General features: G+C 42.6%; 1 protein-coding gene across 4 annotated transcripts in view; it reads left to right on the forward strand.

The window, feature by feature from the left end:
* Positions 1 to 3,994: 3,994 nt before the first annotated feature.
* LOC144603528 (peroxisome proliferator-activated receptor alpha-like) overlaps positions 3,995 to 24,064 on the forward strand; it is a 42,293-nt gene continuing 22,223 nt past the window's right edge. The window contains exons 1-3 of one of the 4 annotated variants that reach the window (XM_078416847.1): positions 3,995 to 4,065; positions 8,063 to 8,136; positions 21,730 to 21,969. In XM_078416847.1, coding sequence (XP_078272973.1) covers positions 21,768 to 21,969 — 202 coding nt within the window. In that variant the 5' untranslated portion in view covers positions 3,995 to 4,065; positions 8,063 to 8,136; positions 21,730 to 21,767. Of the gene's footprint in view, positions 4,066 to 5,443; positions 5,578 to 7,223; positions 7,268 to 8,062; positions 8,137 to 21,729; positions 21,970 to 24,064 lie in introns of those variants that run through there. The other 3 variants (XM_078416845.1, XM_078416846.1, XM_078416848.1) reach the window with 3 other exon arrangements.

Consider the following 24,064-nt stretch of genomic DNA (forward strand, 5'->3'; position numbering starts at 1 on the left):
AAGTATTTCCAGTATTTTCTATTTTTATTTCATATTGGGAAAAAAAGGCCCAGCTTCTATCTCTCTTTAATTATTGCTCCAATCTGACCTGAGTCCTAGACTAACCAGAGATGTGGTTCCATCCAATGTTCTCCGGCCATGTAACAGTCCAGAAAACTGGCACTGCCTAGATTGTTGATAGTGGAGCTCAGCAAGGCTCTGCAATCCAGCAATCCGAGTGGCAGAAAGCAAAGAAGAAAGAAAACACACAAAGTACTGGAGTAACTCAGTGTATCAGGCAGCATCTCTGAAGAAGATAGATAGGTGACATTTTGGGTCGGGATCGTTCTACAGATTCAAAGAATATAGGCAGATGTGATAATTGGAGGATCAGCACTCTAGGCCAAAAAGGCAGGTAAATATCGGCAGTTACTCTTGTAGTCAGTAGATCTGACAAATGATCTATATTTTAAAGTATTTTTTCTTTTACCAATGCAGGCGATGTCATTGTTTGATTTTGCAACCAATTTCAGTAGAAAAACAGGCTGAGGTTGTGAAAGCAATGCCACTTGACAAATTCTTCAGTCAGGAAATAAGTCAGGATTTCCATAAAATTTTCCAACAGTGATGGCAATATTGCCTCATCTTCCTTGCCAGGAAATGTGCACTGATTAGACATTTGAACAACAATGTATTTTGTTGGTTCCTAGGATCTAATAGTGCAGGTGCATAGTTCCTTAAAGGTGGTGTCGCAGGTAGATCGGGGCAAAAAGGCTTTTGGCACATTGGCATTCGTCAGTTTTCACACCATTCCTCCATCGTTGCTGGATCTAAATGGCTGGAACTCCTGGCCAAACAGCACTGCAGAAGCATCTTCGCCAGAAGGACTGCTGCAATTTAAGGAGATGGCTCACCGCCCGCTTCTCAAGAGCAATAATGATTTGGCAATAAAGGATGAGTTATTAAAGTCCAGATGCTAAAAATGAAGAAAAGTTTAAAGACCAGCAAAAAGCATGGTGTGATTTTAGCACAGATTCACTGAATGCACCATTGGTTAGGTGATATGTTGCAGCAATAGTACGTGGGAACTGATGGGAATCCCCATGGGGATCCATGACAGACACTTCAGCAGTAAGTGAGTGTTGTTCACTAAGCCTCAGCTCAGAGTTGATGAAATGAAACCTGAAATGTGTGATTCATCAGGGAAAGCCAATGTCACGTGGAAACTTTCTTCCAAGATACAATTATACCCTTTGATTAAGTATTGTAGAACTGGACAGTTAAGAGAGGTTGAATGGTGTGACCACGAATGGGCATATACAGGCAAAGTGGCAGAAGCCTCAACCTTTACTGCACAGTGGATGTGTCTGACTAGAACATGTTGACATAAAGAGGCAGTCAAGTTGGAGCGAAGAATGCAGTGGTAACAGGGAGAGCATAGTTATGGGGATGATAATGCAAAAACGTAGGTAGGAGCAGATGTCTCTCGATTCTACTCCACCATTCAATTATACCATGGCTAATCTAACACGTTCCCTTTTTTTACCCACATCTCTTGATTCTTTTCATTCTGAAATCTGTCATTTAAATTTTGAATGCAATCAAGGACTGGGCTTCTGCAGAACTCTGAATAGAGAATTCCAAAGATTCAGCAGCCTTTGAGCAAAGGAATCTCTCCTCATCTCAATTCCGAATGGTATATTTCTGTGGTGCAGATCAATTAACCAGACATTAGTACTATGGAAAATGTAGAGATCTATTAAGGGATTGATAACAGGATACTTGGAAAATAATAAAATTAGGCATAGTCAACATGAGTATTAATCAAACTTAGTATGTATTGTATCCCCTTGATTTTAGAGGCATAAGAAGCAATCTCATTGAAGTGCATAAAATTCCTTGTGCTTGACAGGGATCATGTGGAATTAGCTGTTTGGAGTTAGTCTCACAATAAACATTCGACCATTCAGGACAAGGGATTTCTTCTCACAGTGGACAATAAATCTTTGGAATTCACTTTGCATGAAGATGGTGAAAGCTCTGTTGCTGAGTATATTCAAGACAGAGATCAATAAGTTTTTTTAATATTCAGGAAATCAATGCAAAAATAGTTAAGGCAATTTAAAAGTGATTTTTTGGGGGTAAAAATTTGTTCCAAAGAAGTCAACATCTTTTTTATTTGCTCTACTTTTCTGTTTATAAATTCTGTTATTTAGGATTAAACAGTCTGCAGTCCTGGAGATAGCTTTGATAATGTGTAAGCATGCATTAAGTATGTACTGTATAAATTTGATAGATTGAAATGTGTTTTTCCAATTAATGTCATGTTTTTGAAAAGGCTTTAAAGTGAGTAAACAAGTTGTTACAATTTGTTATCCTGTTCTTTAGTGAGATGTGAAAACTCAAATATTTGATTCTTTGAAATTAATTCCCTTGCATTAATGAGCTATCAAGTAATTAACATTTCCACTTTGGCTGTTATCTTTAGCTCTGTGAAGACGCACTTGCCTCCATAGATAACACCAATTTGCATATTATTTTTAGGCAGTCCCTTGAGATGTTGTTTAACCTACTTCCATAGAATCTGAGGAAGCTAATTAGATCATTGAGGAAACTGTAAACTCTACCAGGAATGGAGCAGGTGGTGGCCAACAGGGTTCTCTCCTTCCAGGTGGTCTGCTCCTTCCAGCCCTTAAATGAAGCCTTTGTGCTCCCAGTTCATAGCCGCAAGGTACTCAACACCATTAGAAACATAGAAAAATAGGTGCAGTAGGCCATTCGGCCCTTCGAGCCAGCACCACCATTCAATATGATCATGGCTGATCATCTAAAATCAGTACCCCGTTCCTGCTTTTTCCCCATCTCCCATGATTCCTTTAGCGCTAAGAGCTAAATCTAACTCTAACATTCTGAGACTCCTTTCACACTTTGAGCAATTTTGGGCCAGAGGATTCCCAGGAGTTAGCAGGGATGTTGCATTTCAAGGAAGCTTTGAGCACATGTTTCACTTTTTTTCCTCTGTCCAAATGGTATTTCTTCTCATGAAAGAGTTTTGGAAGTCTGGATCAGACATTGCAGATTATACCATTTTAACTCCCCTATTCATTACCATACCAACCTTTCAGTCCTTGACCTCTTTCATTGCAGAGTGAGGCCGTATGCAAACTGGAGGAATAGCAGCTAATATTCCATTCCATTCATTGTGATAGAATGCAGGTATCATTAGCCATGGGGTTGGCCTATGACTGCTGTCAATGAAGGTCCAAAGTGCTGCATGGATGGCTAATTTTGAGCTGCCACACAACATAATGAAAAGGTACAAGGGTTGTTCTGCGGTCACTCCATCTAGTATGGCTATTGACAGTAACAATGGCACACAGTCTATTGGTGAGTACAAAGTCCAGAAGCTCTAATCTTTGTGTTGGTTTACTCACTAACTACTACAGATCTGTTCACATATTTATCTCCTTCAGGATCCAGTCAGGTCATTTAATAGTTATGCTCCCATTAATAATTCAACCAAAATATATTCTCTTGCCTTGCTATATTCTTTGTATTGTTCCAACATGGGGATGCATTAGATGAGGGAAGACAATAGGAAGACAATTGGGAGATTTCCTTGCTCACGTCTGACCTGATGCCATGGGATTTAAAGGGGTATTTGATCAATGTTAAGAACTCCCAGAGCATCTCACTCCTCTACCATTGCACCACCACCTCCAGTGGATCTTACCTGTTGCTATGAGATACTTATGAATTGTGTTGGATGGATAAATCCGTGAATATGACTATGGCCGACCAAAACACGACAAGTCAGCTCATTCAATATAGACATCAGCTACCAGAGATTTAAGACTAGATGGGGAGCGATTTACTGTGTCTGTGGGTTAACACCAGATGGTCTATCCAGTTTTATCTTTATTCTGTCTTAACAATAATTATGTTAAATCACAGAATCACCATATGAATGCCACCGGCGGGATCAATGTGAACAACCCAGAGAAATATGGCCAATAAATACAACACGAATGCTGCGATTGTTTTTTGTGCATAAGGTTGGATGACTGCAGGACATTTTGCATCTGGGTATGTATGGCTGTGAGTGGCACTTGTCCTACAAAGTAAATGCCGTTTTGTTTGCACTGTCAGAAGAAATAATCCCACAGACATCTCCTACCACAGCTCTTGCACGTTACTCACTATTTTACCCTAGACGTGACAAAAAGGTTATTGTATCTGGGCAGCTTGATTGAAACAGTGATGGGCAGTCCTTGCTTCTGCAGTGTTTGCAGTTTTCATCTTTCAAAATCAGATTTTGTTCATTTCACAGTACTGCCACTTGGCAGCCCATTTATATAATTCACGCCTTTCTTTATTTTAAATTGTACATGACTTTTCTCATCAAATTCTTGTTTGACAATCTCACGCAACAGTAAAAAAAAAAAAAGAACCCACGAACCACAGATGAAAGAGAGATCCCTCAAATGTTTTGGGACAGATAATGTCAGGACTGTAGTCTGGGGCAGTCTGTTGTTGTTGCTCCCTCGACCCCAATCCTTCTCTCCAGAGATGCTGCCAGTCCCGCTGAGTTACTGCAGCATTTTGTATCGATATTCGGCTTAAACTAGCATTCGCTTGGGCAGCTTACACCCAGCGGTATGAATATGACTTCTCTAACTTCAAGTAACCCTTGCTTTCCCCCTCTCTCCATCCCTTCCCCTTACTAGTTCTCCGACTAGTCTGACTGTCCCCCTGATTACATTGTTCGTTGTCACCTTTTCCCAGCTAACAATGATCTATTCCATATTTTCTTTGAACCACATCTGCTTTGATGTCTCGTTTTCACACCGTACCGTTCCATATCTCTGTGTCTCTCTCTCCCCTGACTCCGAGCGAAGGGTCTCGACCCGAAATGTCAGATTACTTTTTCCTCCAGAGATGCTGCCTCACCCGCTGAGTTACTCCGGCATTCTGCGTCGATCTTCGGTGTAAACCGGCATCTGCAGTCCCTTCCTACACTAGGACGCTATCGCTGTTTTTGACTCCCCATCTCTCTTCCCCCTCCTCCAGTCTCCGGCGGGGCCGCCGCTCCTCACTGCCCACCTCACCTCGTGCACGCGCGCACACACATACACACATACACACAGACCCTGGCGTGTGCACGCGCACATAAACACACACAGACCCTCACGCGGGCACACGCGCATACACACAGACCCTGGCGCGTGCACGCGCACATATAGACACACACCCTCACCCGGGCACACACATAAACACACAGACCCCGGCGCGTGCACACACATATACACACAGACCCCGGCGCGTGCACGCGGGCACACATATACACACACAGACCCCGGCGCGTGTACGCGGGCACACACATATACACACACAGACTCTGGCGCGTGCACGCGCCCACACAGCGAGGCTACGCGTCACTTCCGGCTGTCAGAGGCCGAGCCCGGTGACCGTTGGAGGGAGCCGTTGGTAAACAGCGCGCGCCAGCGCCAGCGCAGGCCAGGCGGCTCGGGGGGGCGCGCACGTGACACCTCCCCCTCCCCCCGCCGCGAGGGAGCAACCGCCCGCCCGCCGCTTCAGGTGAGGGCAGGAGAGAGTGAGGCCGAATGCCGCTGAGGGGGAGTAACATTGAAGCTCAGTCAGTGGTGGCGGCGGCGGGGGGGGGGGTATTGGAGGCAGCCCGTCCGCCGATTAGGGGTGGGTGAGATAACGTGAAATCTCAGGGGGAGGGGAGAGGGCAGACACCGAGCGACCGCTTCGGCCGAGGTGTGAGAGAGAGGGGGGAATGAATGGCAACCGCTGAGGGGGAAACACGCGAGGGCTGGAGAAGGGGCAGAGACGCGCACACTCACACGGCTGCGATCGAGCACGGTCGTTGGTCAATCACAGTGTCCAAGTGCGAGCGGCAGGTGATGGCAGGCCGTCGTGTGCTGGCGGGCGGCGAGTGAGTGAGAGTGAGAGAGAGAGAGAGAGAGAGAGTGCGAGAATCGGAGATGGGCAGAGAACGGCAGCCGCGGGACTTTGACCCGACTTCTTGCTAGGTGCTTGTCCGGCTGACAGCGTCGTGGGTTGTGAGAGTTTGAGTTGCTGCAGGTGCAGTGCACAACTTCCCTGCGCCGGGAACTGTGCCTGATCCTAGACCTACCCCACCCGTGCCTGATCCTAGACCTACCCCACCCGTGCCTGATCCTAGACCTACCCCACCCGTGCCTGGTCCCAGCCCTACCCCACCCGTGCCTGGTCCCAGCCCTACCCCACCCATGCCTGATCCTAGACCTACCCCACCCGTGCCTGATCCTAGACCTACCCCACCCGTGCCTGGTCCCAGCCCTACCCCACCCGTGCCTGGTCCCAGCCCTACCCCACCCGTGCCTGGTCCTGGACCTACCCCACCCGTGCCTGGTCCCAGCCCTACCCCTACCCCTACCCGTGCCTGATCCTAGCCCTACCTACCCGTGCCTGGTCCTACCAAACCCGTGCCTGAACTTACCTCAATGTGTGCCAATTCCTACCCATGCCGATTCCTACCCATGCCTAGTCCTGGACCTACCCTACCTGTACCTTGACCTACCCATGCCAATTCCTACCTGTACCCGGTCCTGGACCTATCCTATCTGTACCTTGACCTACCCATGTCCATCCCTACGCGTTCCGGGTCCTGGATCTACCCTACTTGTGCCAATTTCAACCCATGCCCATTCTTATGCAAAAATGGTCTGATACTGGATCTACCCTACATATGTCTGGTCATGCCCATGCTCATTCCTGCCCATGTCTGGTCCTGGTCCTACCCATGCCTGGTCCTATCCATGCCTGGAGCTATCTGTGCCTAGACTTATCTGTGCCCATTCCTATCCAGGCTGGTGGGTCCTGTCAGTGCCCATTCCTACCTATGCCTGATCCTGACAGTGCCCATTCCTACCCATGCTGGGTCCTGCCAGTGTCAGGACCTACCAATACCTATTCCTACCCCTGCCCGGTTCGACCTGTGCTTTTCATCCTACCTATTGCTTGCCCTTCACTTGCCTGGACTTGCCCTTCACTTGCCTGGACTTGCCCGTATCCATACTGGTCTGTGCCCACACCCGTCTGAGCTCGGACCTACCCATGTCCTACCCACACACACCTCGCAGTGGCCGGACCTACCAGTGTCTGAACCTACCAATGCCTGCTCTTCCATACTAATGTTATCTGCGCAGCCAATGGTGATCCACTTGTTTGTGTTCATTCCTTTCACAGCTTTAGAAAGGACAAGTGACCAAAAGTAATGGTATAAAATCAAATTTTACCAATATTTACTTTTACTTTAATCTATTTTGATTTCTAGCAGAGTTGATAGCTTTCAGAGTTAATATTTTTAGTACGGGGACTTTGCTATTTAGTCATTCTTCCCAAATATTTATCAAAAGGAAAGTTATTGTTTTGGAACAGATACGGTAATTACATTGAGCAAACTTTCCTTTCTTGATCAAAAAATATCAGGAAATTTCTGAACAGTAGTTGGTGACAGAAACATTAAAAAAATCTTAATTTTTAAAACTATTAAAACTAACCAAAAATACACCAATTGAAAGTTAGAAACAAATTATGTTTTCATTGGGCCAAAAATGTAAGGTTTCAATTAAAATAGTCTGTAATTAATTTAATTAACTGTGCACAATATTTTGATATCCCTTTCCTGCAAAAGAGCATCTTTAACCTCAATCTATCACATTTGTACTGTTTTCCCCTTTGCTCTGTTTGTGCTCCCCTTCCAACTCTATTATACTTGCATTTGACTGGATTGTGTATATGTATGGTACATCAGATGTGTTTGAATATCATGCAAAACAAAGCTTTTCACTGTACCTTGGTACACGTGCACATAATAAACCATTATACTTTGTCATTTATCTAAGAACACCTTATTTGGTTGTGTTCTTACTTCTGGGTCAAAATATTGTGGGTTCAAGGCCTGTTCAGAAGATTTGGCCACAAAGGTCTATTTCTAGAGCTATATTGAAGGAGTGTTTCATTACAATCTTTCACGTGATGTTTTCACATTAAACTTTCTCTACCTTCTTAGATCCTGTGGTACTGATTTGAAGATTCGCAGCAGGATCAAAGCAATTATTTAAATATTGCTTAACTTCACAAATGGTGAGTTAAGTGATTATTATCATGTTCTTGTTTTGACAACTTGCTTAGTAGAAAGTGGCTACGACATTGCTTACATTACATTTCAATTTTTTTCTTGGTTAACTATAAAGTGACCTGGGGGGATGAAAGGTGCTACATAAACATGCATCTTTTCTTTACTTTTTGCTAATAAACATACATTTGTCCAGGCTTAAAAAATAATAATAATAATAATGCATTACATTTATATAGCGCTTTTCTAAACACTCAAAGACGCTTTACAGGGTTTACTAAAACATAGAAAAGAAAATAAATAGATAAATAAGTAAACGGACAGAAAAGGAAAAAGAAGGTGAGGTGACGGTCAGTGGTTGAAGGCGGTGCTGAACAGGTGAGACTTCAGTGATGTTTTGAATGTGGTGAGTGAGGAGGAGTCTCTGACGGTTTGGGGTAGTGAGTTCCAGAGTGTGGGAGCAGCGATGGAGAAAGCCCTGTCCCCCCAGGATCTGAGTTTGGTCCGGATGGGGGGGGGGACAGGAGGTTAGCAGCAGCAGAGCGGAGGGTACGGGTTGGAGTGTGTCTGGAGGAGGTCAGTCAGGTAGGATGGGGCCAGGTTATGGAGGGCTTTGTAGGTCATGAGGAGGATTTTGTACTGGATTCTCTGGGGGATGGGGAGCCAGTGGAGCTTGTAAAGGACGGGGGTGATATGGTCACGGATCGGGGAGTGGGTGAGTAGACGGGCAGCGGAGTTCTGGATGTATTGGAGTTTATTGATGATTTTTGAGGGTGAACCATAGAGGAGGCTGTTGCAGTAGTCCAGACGGGAGGTGATGAAGGCATGGATGAGGGTTTCTGCAGCTGTGGAGGAGAGGGATGGACGGAGACGGGCGATGTTTTTGAGGTGGAAGAAGGCTGTCTTGGTGATGTGTTTGATGTGTTTGTCGAAGGAGAGGGTTTGATCAAAGATGATTCCAAGATTCCGGATGTGAGGGGAGGTGATTCCGGAAGTGGCGGCGCTGCCCTGCGGCTCGCCGGCAGTCTGTTTGTCTTTCTTCTTTTCTTGTCTATTTGTTAGTGTTAGATGTATGAAATAGTCTATCTTTAGCTGTGTATATGTGGGGGGGGGTGGGGGAAACATTTAAAAATCTCTTCCTCAACGGAGATGCGACCCTTTCCGAGTCGTATCTCCGTTTGCGCTGGGGGGAAAAAACTGCGGAGCCTTCCATCGCCCGCGGGGCCTTCCATCGCCCGGTGCGGCTCGGCCGCTGGACTTAACAGTGCCCGGTGCGGCTCGGCCGCGGGACCTAACATTGCCCGGCGCGGTTCGGCCGCGGGACTTTACATCGCTGGCGCGGCTCGGCTGCGGGACTTTACATCGCTGGTGCGGCTCGGCCGCGGGACTTTATATCGCTGGTGCAGCTCGGCCGTGGGGCCTTCCATCGCCCGGTGCGGCTCGGCCGCGGGACTTAGCTGCGCACGGTACGGCCGCGGGGCCTTCCATCGCCCGGCTCGGCCGTGGGGAAGAGAGGTGTGGCTTGGCCGCGCGGACTTGGGCGTGGGGAAGAGAGCGGAAGTTTTGTTGCCTCCATCACAGTGAGGGGGTGTTTGGAGTCACTGTGATGGGTGTTTGTGTTGGGGTTATGTGTCTTGTGTTTCTTTTTTTGTGTGACTGCTGGTAACGTAATTTCGTTCGGTACCTCGGTACCGAATGACAAATAAAGGCTCTGTATTCTGTGGATACTGGGAAACCATCAATATTGAGGGTGAAGTTGTGGGTGGATTTGGTGAGCGTTTTTGGTCCAATGATGATGATTTCAGATTTCAAAATAAGATTATAAAGCTGGATATGAACACCATATACAACATATATATGTCTATCCCTTGGAATTCACATTGTGGAAAGCTATCAGTTCATTTCAAATAGTTTGGATTAGTATTTTGAATTATTTATATAGACAGAAAAAATACTTAGAGCTTTGACATGCTGTAGACTGATATGTGCAGAAATTTAACTCAATTACATTGATAATAATAATAATAATACATTTTATTTGTCGTAGGTAGGTTGGCACAGGGTCAACGGTACAATGAAATGTATTTGACAAGACAACGGGTCACCTCAGCAGTAATATTCCAAGGATAAATAAGATTTTTTAAATGATATTAGTAAGGTAAAAAGACAATATTAAAAATAGGTAAAAAGACAATATTAAAAATAATCAACATATATGATTTGAAATGTGTTTATGAGTTCAGAAGCCTAATGGTCTGATGGTAGAAACTGTTCTTAAGTCTGGTGGTACGTGCAGCCATACTCCTGTATCGTCTACCTGACGGTAACAAGGAGAACAGCCTGTGTGCTGGGTGGCTGTGGTCCTTGATGATGCTGCGTGCCTTCCGCAGGCACCGGCGGTAGAAAATGTCCTGAATGGCCGGGAGACAGTTGCCAGTGATGTGCTGTGCTGTCTTCACCTGTGGATTCATGGTGGGCACTGTGTTGTCTGCATCGAACTGGGCGTAAAAGGTGTTAAGCTCGTCCGAGAGCGATGCGGTAGGCTGAACAGTGCTCCTGTTTTACCCTTTGTAGTCTGTGATGCAGCGTAATCCACTCCACATGCGCCTGGAGTCCGAGCTGTAGTAGTTAGATTCTACTTTGTTTCTGTAGTCTCTTGGTTTTCCTGATGGACTTCCGGAGGTCATATCTGGCTACCTTGTAGGCATTGAGGTTGCCTGAGTTGAAGGCAGTAGTCCGTGCTTTAAGTTTAGCACAGATTTCCCGTCCGACCCAGGGTTTCTGATTTGGGTAAGTGCAGATGGTGGCTTTTGGAACCACATCATCGATGCACTTACTTATGTAGGCCAAGACAGAGTCTGTGTATTCGTTGATATTGCCTTCTGCTGCGTCTTATCATATCATATCATATCATATCATATCATATGTACAGCTCGTCCAGGGCTTTATTACTTCCGGTACGCCGTGCAGATGGCTGTACTGACGAGAGCCCCGAGTCAACTCAGCAAACTTGTGTGGATTTACTTTTTACTACTTGCTCTTTTTGCACATTCTGCAGTATGATCGACAAACATTGAGTCCATAATGGAAACAAAAAAAATCATTAAATTCTCGTTCAGAGAGGAGGAGGTGCATTTTGGAAATTTTTAACCATATCCTTTAACCAGGGTGTAAATTGAAGATATTGCCAAAGAGGAATTTGCTAACAAGGATAGTGCTAACTGGTTTGCAGCTTCAAACGACTCTAACAAATTTGTCAAAAATAATTTTCATTTCATAAGTCCATGGTGAGCCTGCTAAATACGATCATTTTCTGTTTCCTTCTCACATCTTTCTTACTATTGATAACAGGTTAACTGACATATGATGAAAGAATGGGTCGACTGGGCTGGTATTCACTGGAATTTAGAAGGATGAGAGGGGATCTTATAGAAACGTATAAAATTCTTAAAGGATTGGACAGGCTATAATCAGGAAAAATGTTCCCAATGTTGGGGGAAGTCCAGAACCAGAGATCACAGTTTAAGAATAAGGGGTAGGCCATTTGGGACTGAGATGAGGAAAAACCTCTTCACCCAGAGAGTTGTGAATCTGTGGAATTCTCTGCCACAGAAGGTAGTGGAGGTCAATTCACTGGATGTTTTCAAGAGAGAGTTAGATTTAGCTATTAGGGCTAAAGGAATCAAGGGATATGAGGAAAAAGCAGGAACGGGGTACTGATTTTAGATGATCAGCCATGATCATATTGAATGGTGGTGCTAGCTTGAAGGGCTGAATGGCCTACTCCTGCACCTATTTTTCTATGTCTACCCCTGTTTCCCCTCTCTTTTTTTACTTTTCAGTCTGTGGGAACCATTTGAGAAATTATGAAATTCTGGATGATTGCAACCTGTGCATCTCAATTGTCACTACCTTCAAAAACCTAGCATGCAGGGTATCAGGTCCTGAGGATTTTTTGCCTTTCAATCCCAGTAGTTTTTTAACTTTTTTTTCCATTAATTATAATTTTTTTTAACTCATTCTTTCTACACGTTCACTATTTCCAGGTGGTTTTGTGTGCCCTCCAGGACGGCAACCAAGAAGAAAAAACTGTGGGATACATTGATATTGAATAAAATGCAAAATACATAGCATATTTATAAATGTAACAAGGTTAGTGAGTTAGAAATTAAAAGGGAATTCAACCCCAATGTTTAGTTAAAATTTTCTGAATCCATTGAATAACTGAAAGTGTGATTTTATTCCATTTTGAGTAAATTAAGGAGCCTGATGCATTATTACAGCAATATCATTCATTTATGTAGCAAACATATCTCAAGTCACCTCACGTGTGTGTAATCAAGCAGATGATTGATTCTAACTGACAAAGATATTTGGGGCAGACCACCAAAAATCTGTCCAGTGGTAGGTTTGATGGAATGCATTAAAGGATAAAACAGTGTTAGAGGCTGAGAGCTTTTTTATGTGAATTGCAGGGTTTAACACCTTGCCAGTGGAAGGCAGATTCACCACTGGTGGAACAAATAAATCTGTCAAGATTTTGGAGGAGCAATGAAATCTTGGAGAGTTACAGGTCTTGTGGATATAGATGTGGGGAATGTTGAGACTGTAGAAGGATTTGCATTTCAACAAGTACAAGGTGACGGGGTGGGCAGAGTTAGTGCTGCTGCCTTCAGTTCCCGGATTTGGATTCAGTCCTGTCATCGAGTGCTGTCTGTGCATAGTTTTCATGTCCTTTTGTGACAGAATAAATTGCCCTCGCATGCTCTTCCACAATCTGATGTTGTACCGGTAGATTAGGTTGGTCCTATAAATTACCCTTTCATGTAGATTTATGTTAAAAGAAAGTTGGGGGATGATTGACATATGCGAGAGGGAATAGTTTGCAGTGATGCAAGGAAAGGACATTGGGAAATGGTTTGTTCCCATGGGGCTGACATCATCCGAGTGGGCAGAATGGACACTTGTCATTATAAGTTTCAAGTATTTAGTGAATATGTTGAATTGCAGGGGACAGTTTTGGAAGCTCTCAATTTTGCAATGATTAGAATGAATGTTGTATTTAATGACATCCATTTGTTGTAGAATAATATCTTCATAACTGACAAATAATGCAAGCATACATGACAAATGCAGGGAATCAAGTTACATTCCCATTTACTTCAGGCGATCACATTCCCTTTTTCAATGCTTACCTGTATGCTAGATCCAGGACACAGTATTGAATAGGTGTGTGCTGGATGACAAAATGGATGTGTTATGGATTTTTCAGATATAACATACTTTCCAGTTACTAACACAGGCAGAATCTATTTTAGGTCTGGAAATTTGATGCAAGATTGCTTAGATATACAAAACTTCTTCAAAAAGCTATTCAAGATTTCAGCATAAAAAGTTATTTGTGTTACATTTAATTCCCTTCCCCTTTATTTTATGCCTTTCTGTTGTGTATATTTATATTTTCTATCGTAATGTATGCGATTGAGACTTTAAATGAAAGATTTGATTTTTTTTCACAGTTATGCTTGGTTAGTTGATTCAACAATCCAAAGGGCATTTCTCCTACTTTCTGAATTTAAGTTCATGAGTAGGATTTTGTAGAAGGTTTGTGAAATTCCCATGTCTGAATTTCTAATGAGGCTACATGGAAGAACTTAGAAAGAAGAAACACTTTGATGGGATTATATTCCCCCCCCCCCCCCCCCCCAATAGTCTATGGGAATTAGAGGAGCTGGAATGTAGGGAGATCACAAATAGTTGTAAGAATAATAGGGTTGTGGTAACAGGTGATTTCAACTTCCCTCCCCTTGACTGGGTTGCCATAGTACAAAGGGCTTGGGTAGGTGGAATTTGTTAAATGTGTCCAGCAAAGTTTTCTCAAACAAGAGGTAGATGGCTGAAGAAGGGTTTCGACCCGAAACGTCACCCATTACTTCTCTCCAGAGATGCTGCTTGTCCCGCTGAGTTACTCCAGCACTTTGTGTCTACTTACGGTAGATGACTCTCCGAGAGAGGGGACAACACTGGATCTCCTACTGGGAAATGAGGCAGAACATGCAGTTGAAGTTTCACTGGGGAGCACTTTGGCACCAGCGACCATTAATCTATTAATTTTAAAATAGTTATGGAAAAATAGGACTAGTCTACATGTTAAAGTCCAAATTGGGGCAAAGCAAATTTTGAGGGCATTAGACTGGAACTTGGAGCAGTTGGTTGGGAGAATTTCTTTTGCAAGTAAAGGGACATCTGGCAAGTGGGAGACTTAAAAGTGAGCTAGGATGAGTTCAAGGATAATATGTTCCTGCGAGGGGAAAGGCTGGCAAGGTTAGGAAACCCTGGATTATCAAGGAAAAAGGGGGCATGTCATTTAGCCAGTTGGGATCAAGCAAATTTGTTGTTGCTGATGTTATAATACACTCGAGAGAAATTAAGGGGGCACTTTCCCTAAAATGGTATCGCGGGTAGGTAGGGTGGAGAAGAAGGCTTTTGGCATGCTGGCCTTCATCAGTCAGAAAATTGTGTATGGAAGTTGGGATGTTATGTTACAGTTGTACAAGACTGGTGAGGCCATGCTGGGAGTATAATGTTCAATTTTGCTCACCCTGCTTTAGGAAAGATGCCATTAAGATGGAAAGAGTACAGAGAAGATTTACGAGATGTTGCCAGACAAGAGTGCCTGATCTATAGAGAGATACAGAGTTTCCTGAAACTGACAACACAGGTAGATAGGACGGTGAAGAAGGCATTTGGCACATTTGCCTTCATCGGTCGTGTCATTGAGTACAGGAATTTGAACGTCATGTTACAGCTGTACAAGTTATTGGTGAGACAGCACAGCGATTTGTGTGCAGTTCTGGTTGCCCAGGAACAGGAAGGATGCACATGGATAGAGAAAGTTTAGAGGACTATGGGCCAAACGCGGGCAAGTGGGACTAATTTGGGTAGACAGCTAATCGGCAAGGACAAGTTGGGATGGAGAGTTTGTTTCTCTGCTGTATAACTTTCCATACTATATAGCTCTTGAGTGATACCACATGGAAACAGGCTATCCATGTGAATGGATTGGAAAGTTTAAAGGACTATAAATTGTGTGCTAATCCAATGAGTCAATGAAACATTATATCACAGAGAAAATCATGTAGCTCATTAAATCCATATTGCCAATATGTCGAGCAGTCCTGTAATCCCAATTTGTTGTTTTCCCACAGCACTGCAAATTAATTTCCTTCAACTGCATATCAAATTCGCTTTTGAAAATCCTGAATTACTTTCTTCCATCATCTTTATATGTAACACAATCTTTCCCGTCTTAAAACTGTGTTTCCTGTCATCTACCTTGTTTCTTTTGTCCTTCACTTTAGGTCAACATCTCCCTGTTCCTTGAACCATCTGGTAATGGAACCTGCCTCCACCTCATCTGTAGATAGTGCATTTATATTCCAAAGTTTTTCCTCATGTTATCCTTAAAAATCCTGCCTTTTATTTTATATGTCCTTCTCATGTATATTTTATGCAATTTTCATGATGGCAGAATCTGAGATGGTAAACACAATCTTGTGCTGTTAAAGGGCAACTTTTGAGATTGTTTGCATTGCCATCAACCTACCCTATCTAGGTAAAGCCCCTGTCCCATTTAGGCGATATTTTAGGTGATTACAGGCGACTTGGTTGTCGCCACATGGTCGCCGGGGTGTCGCCTGTATGGTCGTGAGTAGTCTCCAAAGAGTCGTAGCATTTTTCTGGTCGCTGCTGGATTTTGAAATGTTTTTTTAAAAATTGGCAACTGTTGATCGTAGCTTGACGTCTCCTGACGTAGGTGCTGTCGTAGATTGTCGCCAGGTTGTCGCCGGTGCTGACTTCGGTGAATTCCATTGGCGACTACCTACGTCAACCGGAGGCCAAAATGACGTGAATTGTCTTCAGTTGTCGCTGACAGGGTTGTAGCTTGTCGTAGTTTGTCGCGGGTGGACGTAGGTTGGTGTCGGTGTGGTCGTAGGTGGACGTCCTAAGTCGCGACGATCGGGTCACAGGTTGTCGGTAGCTTGCTGTAGTCTGACGTTGACTAGATGGTAGGTTTTTGTAGCTTGTCGTAGACATTGTCGTAGGGGGGGTTCCAGTCGCCGGTTTTTCGGCGACCTGCTACGACTATGACAGTCGCCGGCAGTCACCTAAAAAATCGCCTAAGTGGGACAGGCCCTTAAGCTGTCATGGTGAAAGGTGGGATAGCCAGTTTTATTTTGTGTGAAATCTGAGTTTGATAAAACAAAAAAATGATGCTCTATGGTGAACTGATCAATTAATGAGATCTCTGAAATCATTTGGTCACAGTATTTTTCCAGTTAGCAAGGAAGTTAGAGGGGTCACATTGGTGAGTCACCGTATATATAAATATGTGCCGTAAGGATAATATATATAAGCAGATTGTACTGTAATCATTCCTAAAGGAGCCAGCGCTGCCGTCGCAGCTGCGGCTTGCCTGCAGTCCGTCTGTCTTTTGTGTTTTTTGTTGTTTTTGTCTGAATTGTAGTTTTAATATGATGTAGTGTTTTTAGGTTATGTTTTGGGGGGGGGGGGGTGGGAGGGAACGGGAACTGTAAAATTCTCTCTCCCGAACGGAGACGCGACCTTTGTTTCTGTGTCGTGTCTCCGTTCCCGTTGCGGCCTACCACCGGCCATACACCTGGGACCACCTGGGGCTCTGGTTCGCAGAGCCCGTGGCCCGGACTCACCACCTGCGGCGCTGGCTGCCTGCGAATGCTGCGGGAGCGGCTGCGACTCGTCTCCGGAGGCTCCGGCGTGGGCCACGTGGACGTCGGAAACCCGCAGGCCCCTGGGTGGGGGCCGACATCGGGAGCTCCGGCAGCGGCAGAGGCAGCGTGTTCGCCCGCCCCGAATCGCGGGGCTTGGGTCTGCCCACCGCGGACCTTTCACCGTCCGGCGCGGCCTGAAATAGGCCGCGGGATTTTTCACCGCCCAGCGGGGGCTTCAATATCGGGAGCCCCGACCGCCCCGACGTGGCAACTCCAACAGCCTGACCGCGGGACAAGACGGCAGGGAAGAGAAAAATACATTCTGGCCTTCCATCACAGTGAGGAGGGACTGGAGGAGACTCACTGTGATGGATGTTTCTTTTTGTTTGGTGTTAGTTGTGATTGTATGTGTTATTGCATTTTTATTGATTAATCTTATTGGTCTTATTGTTCAACTGCGGGTAATGTTTCATTTCACTACACATTTATGTGTATGTAACAAATAAACGACTATTGACTATTGACTACCCCATATGGTACCAATTATTGCTTTGTTTCTTTACCATCCAATCCCTAATGCATTGAAACCTTTATAGGCCCTATTGTTTCTTTACCATCCAATCGTGCATTGCAACCTTTATAGGCCATCCCTTGTAGGATGCCCCTGTTGGAGTTTGGTCCACGCTTGCCTTCACTCACCTTGGTGAGATGCAGAGCAATGATCTGATTTGCCCTTTATACCAGGGCAAGTAGCAGGATGACTAGGCCTCAAGCAGCATAGCGCATAGGCCTCCCTCCTGCATGCCCCTGATGACCTCGACAGATGAAAGGGACGAGAAAGAGAAAAATAATGAGCATTAAAATAATTTTGAGAAATATTGCCTCTTCTTTTGCTTTCTAATCTGCAACCCTAATCTTATGCAACATCGAATTCCATGTGGCATTCAAAGATGAATCTTGGACTTCCACATATGCGGGAACTCCAGAACATCTTGCATTTTCAATGTCTGAAAGCTGGTGCTTCCAATTATAAGCAACAATATTTATCCTAGTGTACCATCCACATTGTTCCTTCTAATCTTAATCCTTTTGATAACTGAGTAGCATATATGCACAACATTAGATTTAAAAGGACAAATAGTTTTGAAAATACTGATCAGAACAGTTTAGAAGCTATATTTCATATTCATCTGGAGTTGGTTGTTTTGTCACTATATGTTTGAATCAGGGAGATCAGAAAGTGTCATGTTAGTCCAGTCAACTATTAATAAATTGTACATCGTAAACTCCCAAGTTGAAGTTTGCCCTCAGTGAACTGAAAACTCCCATGTTGCAGTTCTTTGCCATACAGTATCATTGCAGACCTTTGGCCTGTCCTCTACCAGCCCTCGCATGTTTGAATGAACCTGTTCACTCTTATCAATTTAAATAAACCCATTCACCCTGACACACTGCACACTACTATTTTGAGCACTAAGATCATAACAATGTTTTGAATGTTTAAATAAAATCTAGATGATGGAATACAATTTTTATTTTAAAATTTCAGATTGTGAGCAGATTAAAATTGGATACTTTGACCTTGAAATTCGATTGTCACGTGTCTGCCTTTTGCAGTCTCCAGCTGCAAATTTCACCATGGAGATTATCAGGCTGGTCAGTGATTGACTAACAAAAGTTTGTTTTTATCTGGGTTGGATTAATCCAACCAGTTTCTTTTAAGCATTTAGAATAGAGAAGTGATCTTTCGAAAATATAGTGAAACATCCATTTTGAGAACAGTTTTAAATTTGAGGGACATTTAGCTGAGGAACTACCTTAAGTATCCTAATTCTTAGCTCTAATTTTTAATTTTTGTATCCAACATTTATAATTGAAATTCTTTTCAAATCAAGCCATTCAATAAATTCAGTCTGTAAGTTTTAAGTCCTCGGGTTCAAATGGGAAAGAAAGAAAGAAAATAAATTTGTCACTTTAGGAGGCATACTTGAATTGATTTCCCTGCAATGTTTTACATGCAAGCCTTTATTATGACTTGTGGGGGAAAATGTCTGAACCTGTTCAGTGACATGGTTAGTGAGCTGCAATAATTGCTTGACACAAAAAAACCACTTTTAAAACTATGACTCCACCTCCAACTTCCTTTTCTCTCCAAGGCTTTTAACCATGTCATAGCCATGACTAAACTTTCTTGAAAATCTTGTTTGAATCCGTGCAGATAGATTTTCATCCTGATGACAGTGCCAAAAGCTTTCTTTGGAGTTAACAATGACATTCTAAATGATTGTAACAAAGGGATGTCTGAAGAAGGGTCTCGACCCGAAACGTCACCCATTCCTTCTCTCCTGAGATGCTGCCTGACCTGCTGAGTTACTCTAGCATTTTGTGTAACAAAGGGATGCTTTCACTTCATTTCTGACTGGAGCCTTTGAGATAGTTTGCCATTCAATCCTCCTCCAGTGCCTCTCCACAGTGGTCGAGCTGGATAAGATCACACGTGACTGTTTCAAGCTTATATCTAGTCATAGTCATGTTACCTACAGTGTGTTTTCTTACTGTTCCTGTATGGCTACACCTATTCCACAAGGATCCCCAATACTCTCAATTACTTGCTGCCTCTTGGTAATATCGTCAAACTATAGTTTCAGTTTCCACCTGTAGACTGATAATACATATTTCCATCTCATTACCGCTGGTCTGATCCCAAAATTATCACATCCACTGTCCCTTAATATTCAGACTGCTTCAAGAGCAGAGATGTATTTCAACTCAATATTAAAGACTTGAAGCCTCCGTATCAGCTTCAGTGAATCACTTTAAAATAAATGTTGTATAAATAAATTGACATATCTGGACAATAACTGTTTTAAATAATACTTTTGGCCAATGCAGTGCAACTTAGCTTATGTTTTATTTATAGTAGTTTATAGCATTTAGCTATTAGCGGTTCACAGCAGATTTTGGCAAATAATTTATACGTAGTTTTTCAATGCGCAAATCTCATTTCATAGAACATGGAATGGTACAGCACAGTAACGGGTCTTTCAGCCCACAATGTCTGTGTTGAGCATGATGCCAAGTTAAACTAATTTCCTCTGCCAGCACATGATCCATATCTCTCCATTCCCTACATAGCCACGTGCTTATCTATAAGCTTCTTAAAAACCACTATCATACCTGCTTCTGCTACCATCCTGGCATCCAAGCAGCCATCATTCTCTGTGTAAGAAAACTTGCCTTTAAAACATCTCCTTTAATTTTACTCCAACTAACCTTAAAGCTATGCCCTTTAGTCTTTGACATTTCCACCCTGGGGGAAAGGGGTTCTGACTGTCTATCCTACCTATGGCTCTCATAATTGTATATACTTCTGTCAGGTCTCCCCTCAACCTCCAATGCCCCAGAGAAAGCAATCCAAGTTTGTACAACCTCTTGTTACAACGCATACCCACTAATCCAGGCAGCGTTCTGGTAAATCTCTTCTGCTCTCCAAAGCTCCCACATTCTTCCTGTAATGAGGCGACCAAAACTCCAAATGCAGCTCACAATGGAGGATACAGCAGGATAAAGATTCATTACAAATATGGACCGAGAAATGGCAGATGGAGTTTAATCTGAGCAAGAGTAAGATGTTCCTCTTTGGAATATGGAATGTAAGGGGAAGATATACAGTTAATGATGACTATTAACTGCTTTGATATACAGAGGGATCTTGGGGGCCGTCTATTGCACACTGAAAATATTCTTTTGAGCCTTCCTCACTCACCCTGTGCAACTCCACCAATTTTGGTGTCTTCAGTAAATTACCGCCTACATTTACACCCTAGTTATTTATATATATCACAAACAACCATAATCCCAGCACAGATCCCTGTGGAACACAACCCGTCGTCGTCCTCCTTCCACCACCACCTTCCATCTTCAATGGGTAAGCCAGTTCTGAATCCAAACCATTAAGTCACCATGGATCTGATGCATCTTAATCTTCTGCATTGGCCTACCCTGAGGGACTTTTATCAAATGCCTTATTGGAAACCTACAGACATCATCCACTGTCCTACCCTCATTAATCACCTCCTCAAAAAGCACAATCAAGTTAGTAAGGCATGACCTGCCATGGACAAAGCCATGCTCATTGGCCATAATTATTCCATTCTCTTCCAAATGTAAGTAAATCCTATCCCAAAGAATCCTCTCGATCAGCTTCCCTACGATTGACACGAAGCACATTGGCATAAATTCCCTCCTCTATCCTTAAGTGGTCCTACCTTCTCCTGAGATACCGTCTGGCTTTAAATATACGTATATAAAGCCGTGTGATTTTCTTTAATCTGACATGCCAATCAATCATTTAGTTGAAGCTTGAGGGACTAAATGTTTACTTGCGTTGTACTCTGTTTCTTTTCAAAATTCTTTCAATATAAGAAATTAGCCTAGCTATGATATTTGTCAGTGAAATTATTCTCAAGCTCAACTGAAAAATGAAAAATAATCAACAGATTTTAAAAGTTGTTGGATAGATATATTAAAGAATTGTTTTATTGTCTGAAATTACAGAACACAAATTGTAGTTTATTGAACATCATGGTAAAGAGCAGAGGACGTTGTTTTTATGGAAATATGCTTGTTTTGCAGGTCTTTTACTTGTGATTAAAGCTTTGAAAGTTGAAACATTTGCAAAATGGAAGTTGTGTGACATTGATTGGGAATGTCTGGAGAATCTTAGATAATGTATGGTTTTGTCACCAATTATTCCTGTGTGTACTTTTATTAATATGAAATGTATGGTTCTCAATTTGATCAAAAATTTAAATAGCAATATTCAGTGGTGAATTATGTTTTCTTTTTTAGACTGATGAGTGTTACACTGCCTGACCGTGTCAACTGGAATGGTAGACACACAGATCAACTCTGATCCATTATCACTACTTGAAAATGACTCTAGGAGTCCTGTGGCTGGAGAATTGGTGCAGGAAATGGAGGAAGTACAGGACATTTCACAGTCTATAGGGGACAACAGTTCAGAGACGTTCAGTGGTGATGAGAACCTTACTTCAGGAAATGGTCCTGGATCAAATGAAACCGTGCAAGGTACGGGTTTACTTCAATTGAAGTTGCTTGGGAGCTGGACTGTCACTGATACCAGCCTATATGTTTTAAATAAGGGAATTGGAATGAGACAAATTAGATGTAACTGACATTTGAATTTTTAGACTGATATTAATATTTAGCAGTTATGCTAAATCGCTTGAAAAATAATAAATTAGAGCTTTATGCCTGCGTGGGACATAGCTCTGCTACCAATTTACAGATTTGTTATATAACTATCAAGAGAGAAATCCAGTAACTTCCGCTATTGTTTTTCCCCACACGCATGCAATGTTTTCCCTTTAAAATATTTCTTCAATTATCTTTTGGCAGCTACTTGAATTAGTATTCCAAATCCTGCCCACTTGAAATGAACTATATTTCACTATTGTTCACTTGAAGTGAACTATATAGTGCCCTTAGATTTTTCTGTTAATTCACTTGAATTTCTGTTCCTTGGTTATTGACATTTCAGCCAATGGAAAGATTCACTTCATTGAAAACTCTTCTTGATTTTGAGCAGTTTCTCAAATCTCTTAGCCACTTGCAAGCTAACAGCTGAAAATTTGCAGCTTGCAGTTGTCTCAGTGTGGGTATAGTGTTAAGTACTGGAAGGGCTGAATTTCTAGTATAGAGTGTTTGAGTATAAGAATAATGAATTGCACAGGGTATAGGTGAAACTATACCTGGAGTAGTTTGGACACTTTTAGTCTTGTTACAAATAAAGAATAGATTGTCCTTGGTTGATGTGTAATAAAGGAACAACAAAGCGATTCTCAGGAAACTAGATTCACCCTAAGAGAAGAGGTGGGATTGAAGGGTATCTGAAGGAGAATGAATTTGTGAAAGAACTGAAAAGATCTGAATGATGAAACATTTGTGGTAGTAATGTGAATATTTAAGATTCTGAGTGATATATTTGTGAATACTCGAGGTATTACAACGATAGGCCTAGTCTGGAAAATAAATGATCTTATTGATAGATGAACAGGTTCAGGAGGACCCTCATGGATTACTCCTATTCCTGTTTCTTGTGTTCCTAAATGTGCTAATGTTCACATTGAGCATTCAGAATATAGAGAAACACTTGCTTTTTAAGATACCTTACAAATAAGTCACACATTAGTATGTATTTTGAGTTCTTGTATATTCAATACGCCACTTTCAGTTGTACATTTGAAATATATCCAGGAAAAACTTGTATCAACATTTTTTGGCAGATGGACCATTGATGCCTTCTAGCCAATGTGAGGTTGTTCTCTTTTTTCAATCTGGGTGTTTTGACATATAGCAAACAATCTATATCATCTAATTTAGTTTGGTAAGATTATACAGTGGTAATTCATCATAAAAATGCAAATTCTTTATTCTACTAAAATATGTACCCTGTGTCATATTCTATATGTAGTTTCCTACACCATATTTTGAGTTTAGTAGTACCTGATGTCAGCTTGTTCCTTGAGCTGTCCCAAAGCTAAACAGCTGTTGACGATGCCCATACCTTCCTCCTAAAAGTAAAAACATACCTTTTTTAGACAAAAAGGTACCATTATGCATATCAATCCTTGCTGTTGGTATCTATGACAGATCATCATCCCAAGCTGCTTAAGTTGTTTAAGGGCCTGCTGCCTAATTTAGTTAACAAATTTGGTTTTTTGAACTTGAGCAATCAGTTTGTAGTAATAAAAAATAAAAAATATTGCTAATCTGGTTTTTAACTTGTCAGAGACGCTGGTACACTGTGTCAGTGTGTACTGTCATAACAAAAAGCACTGAGCACAAATGTTCCGGGATTGGCTTCATCCAAATGATAAGCTCGAGGGAAGGTTATTTTTGCTCTTTGCTCACTCGCTTTTGAGTTGCACTTGTCTGTTGGTGGCCAGGAAGGAATGTGACTTTTAAAATGTGTCCTGACCACAGAACTATAAAACTGCAGCATGATTTCATTACCCAAACTGTTGATGAAATTCTTTTCCTTGTACCAGATATGGCTCAGTGGTGGCAGTTATCCCTTCAGAAGATTGTGGCATCCTCGCTGAACACTTCTTTAGTTAATTCTAATTATAAAAAGTACATAAAAAAATTCAGTCTAGTCCTT

This window comes from Rhinoraja longicauda, chromosome 20 (assembly GCF_053455715.1).
Source record: "Rhinoraja longicauda isolate Sanriku21f chromosome 20, sRhiLon1.1, whole genome shotgun sequence".
Lineage (NCBI taxonomy): Eukaryota > Metazoa > Chordata > Chondrichthyes > Rajiformes > Arhynchobatidae > Rhinoraja > Rhinoraja longicauda.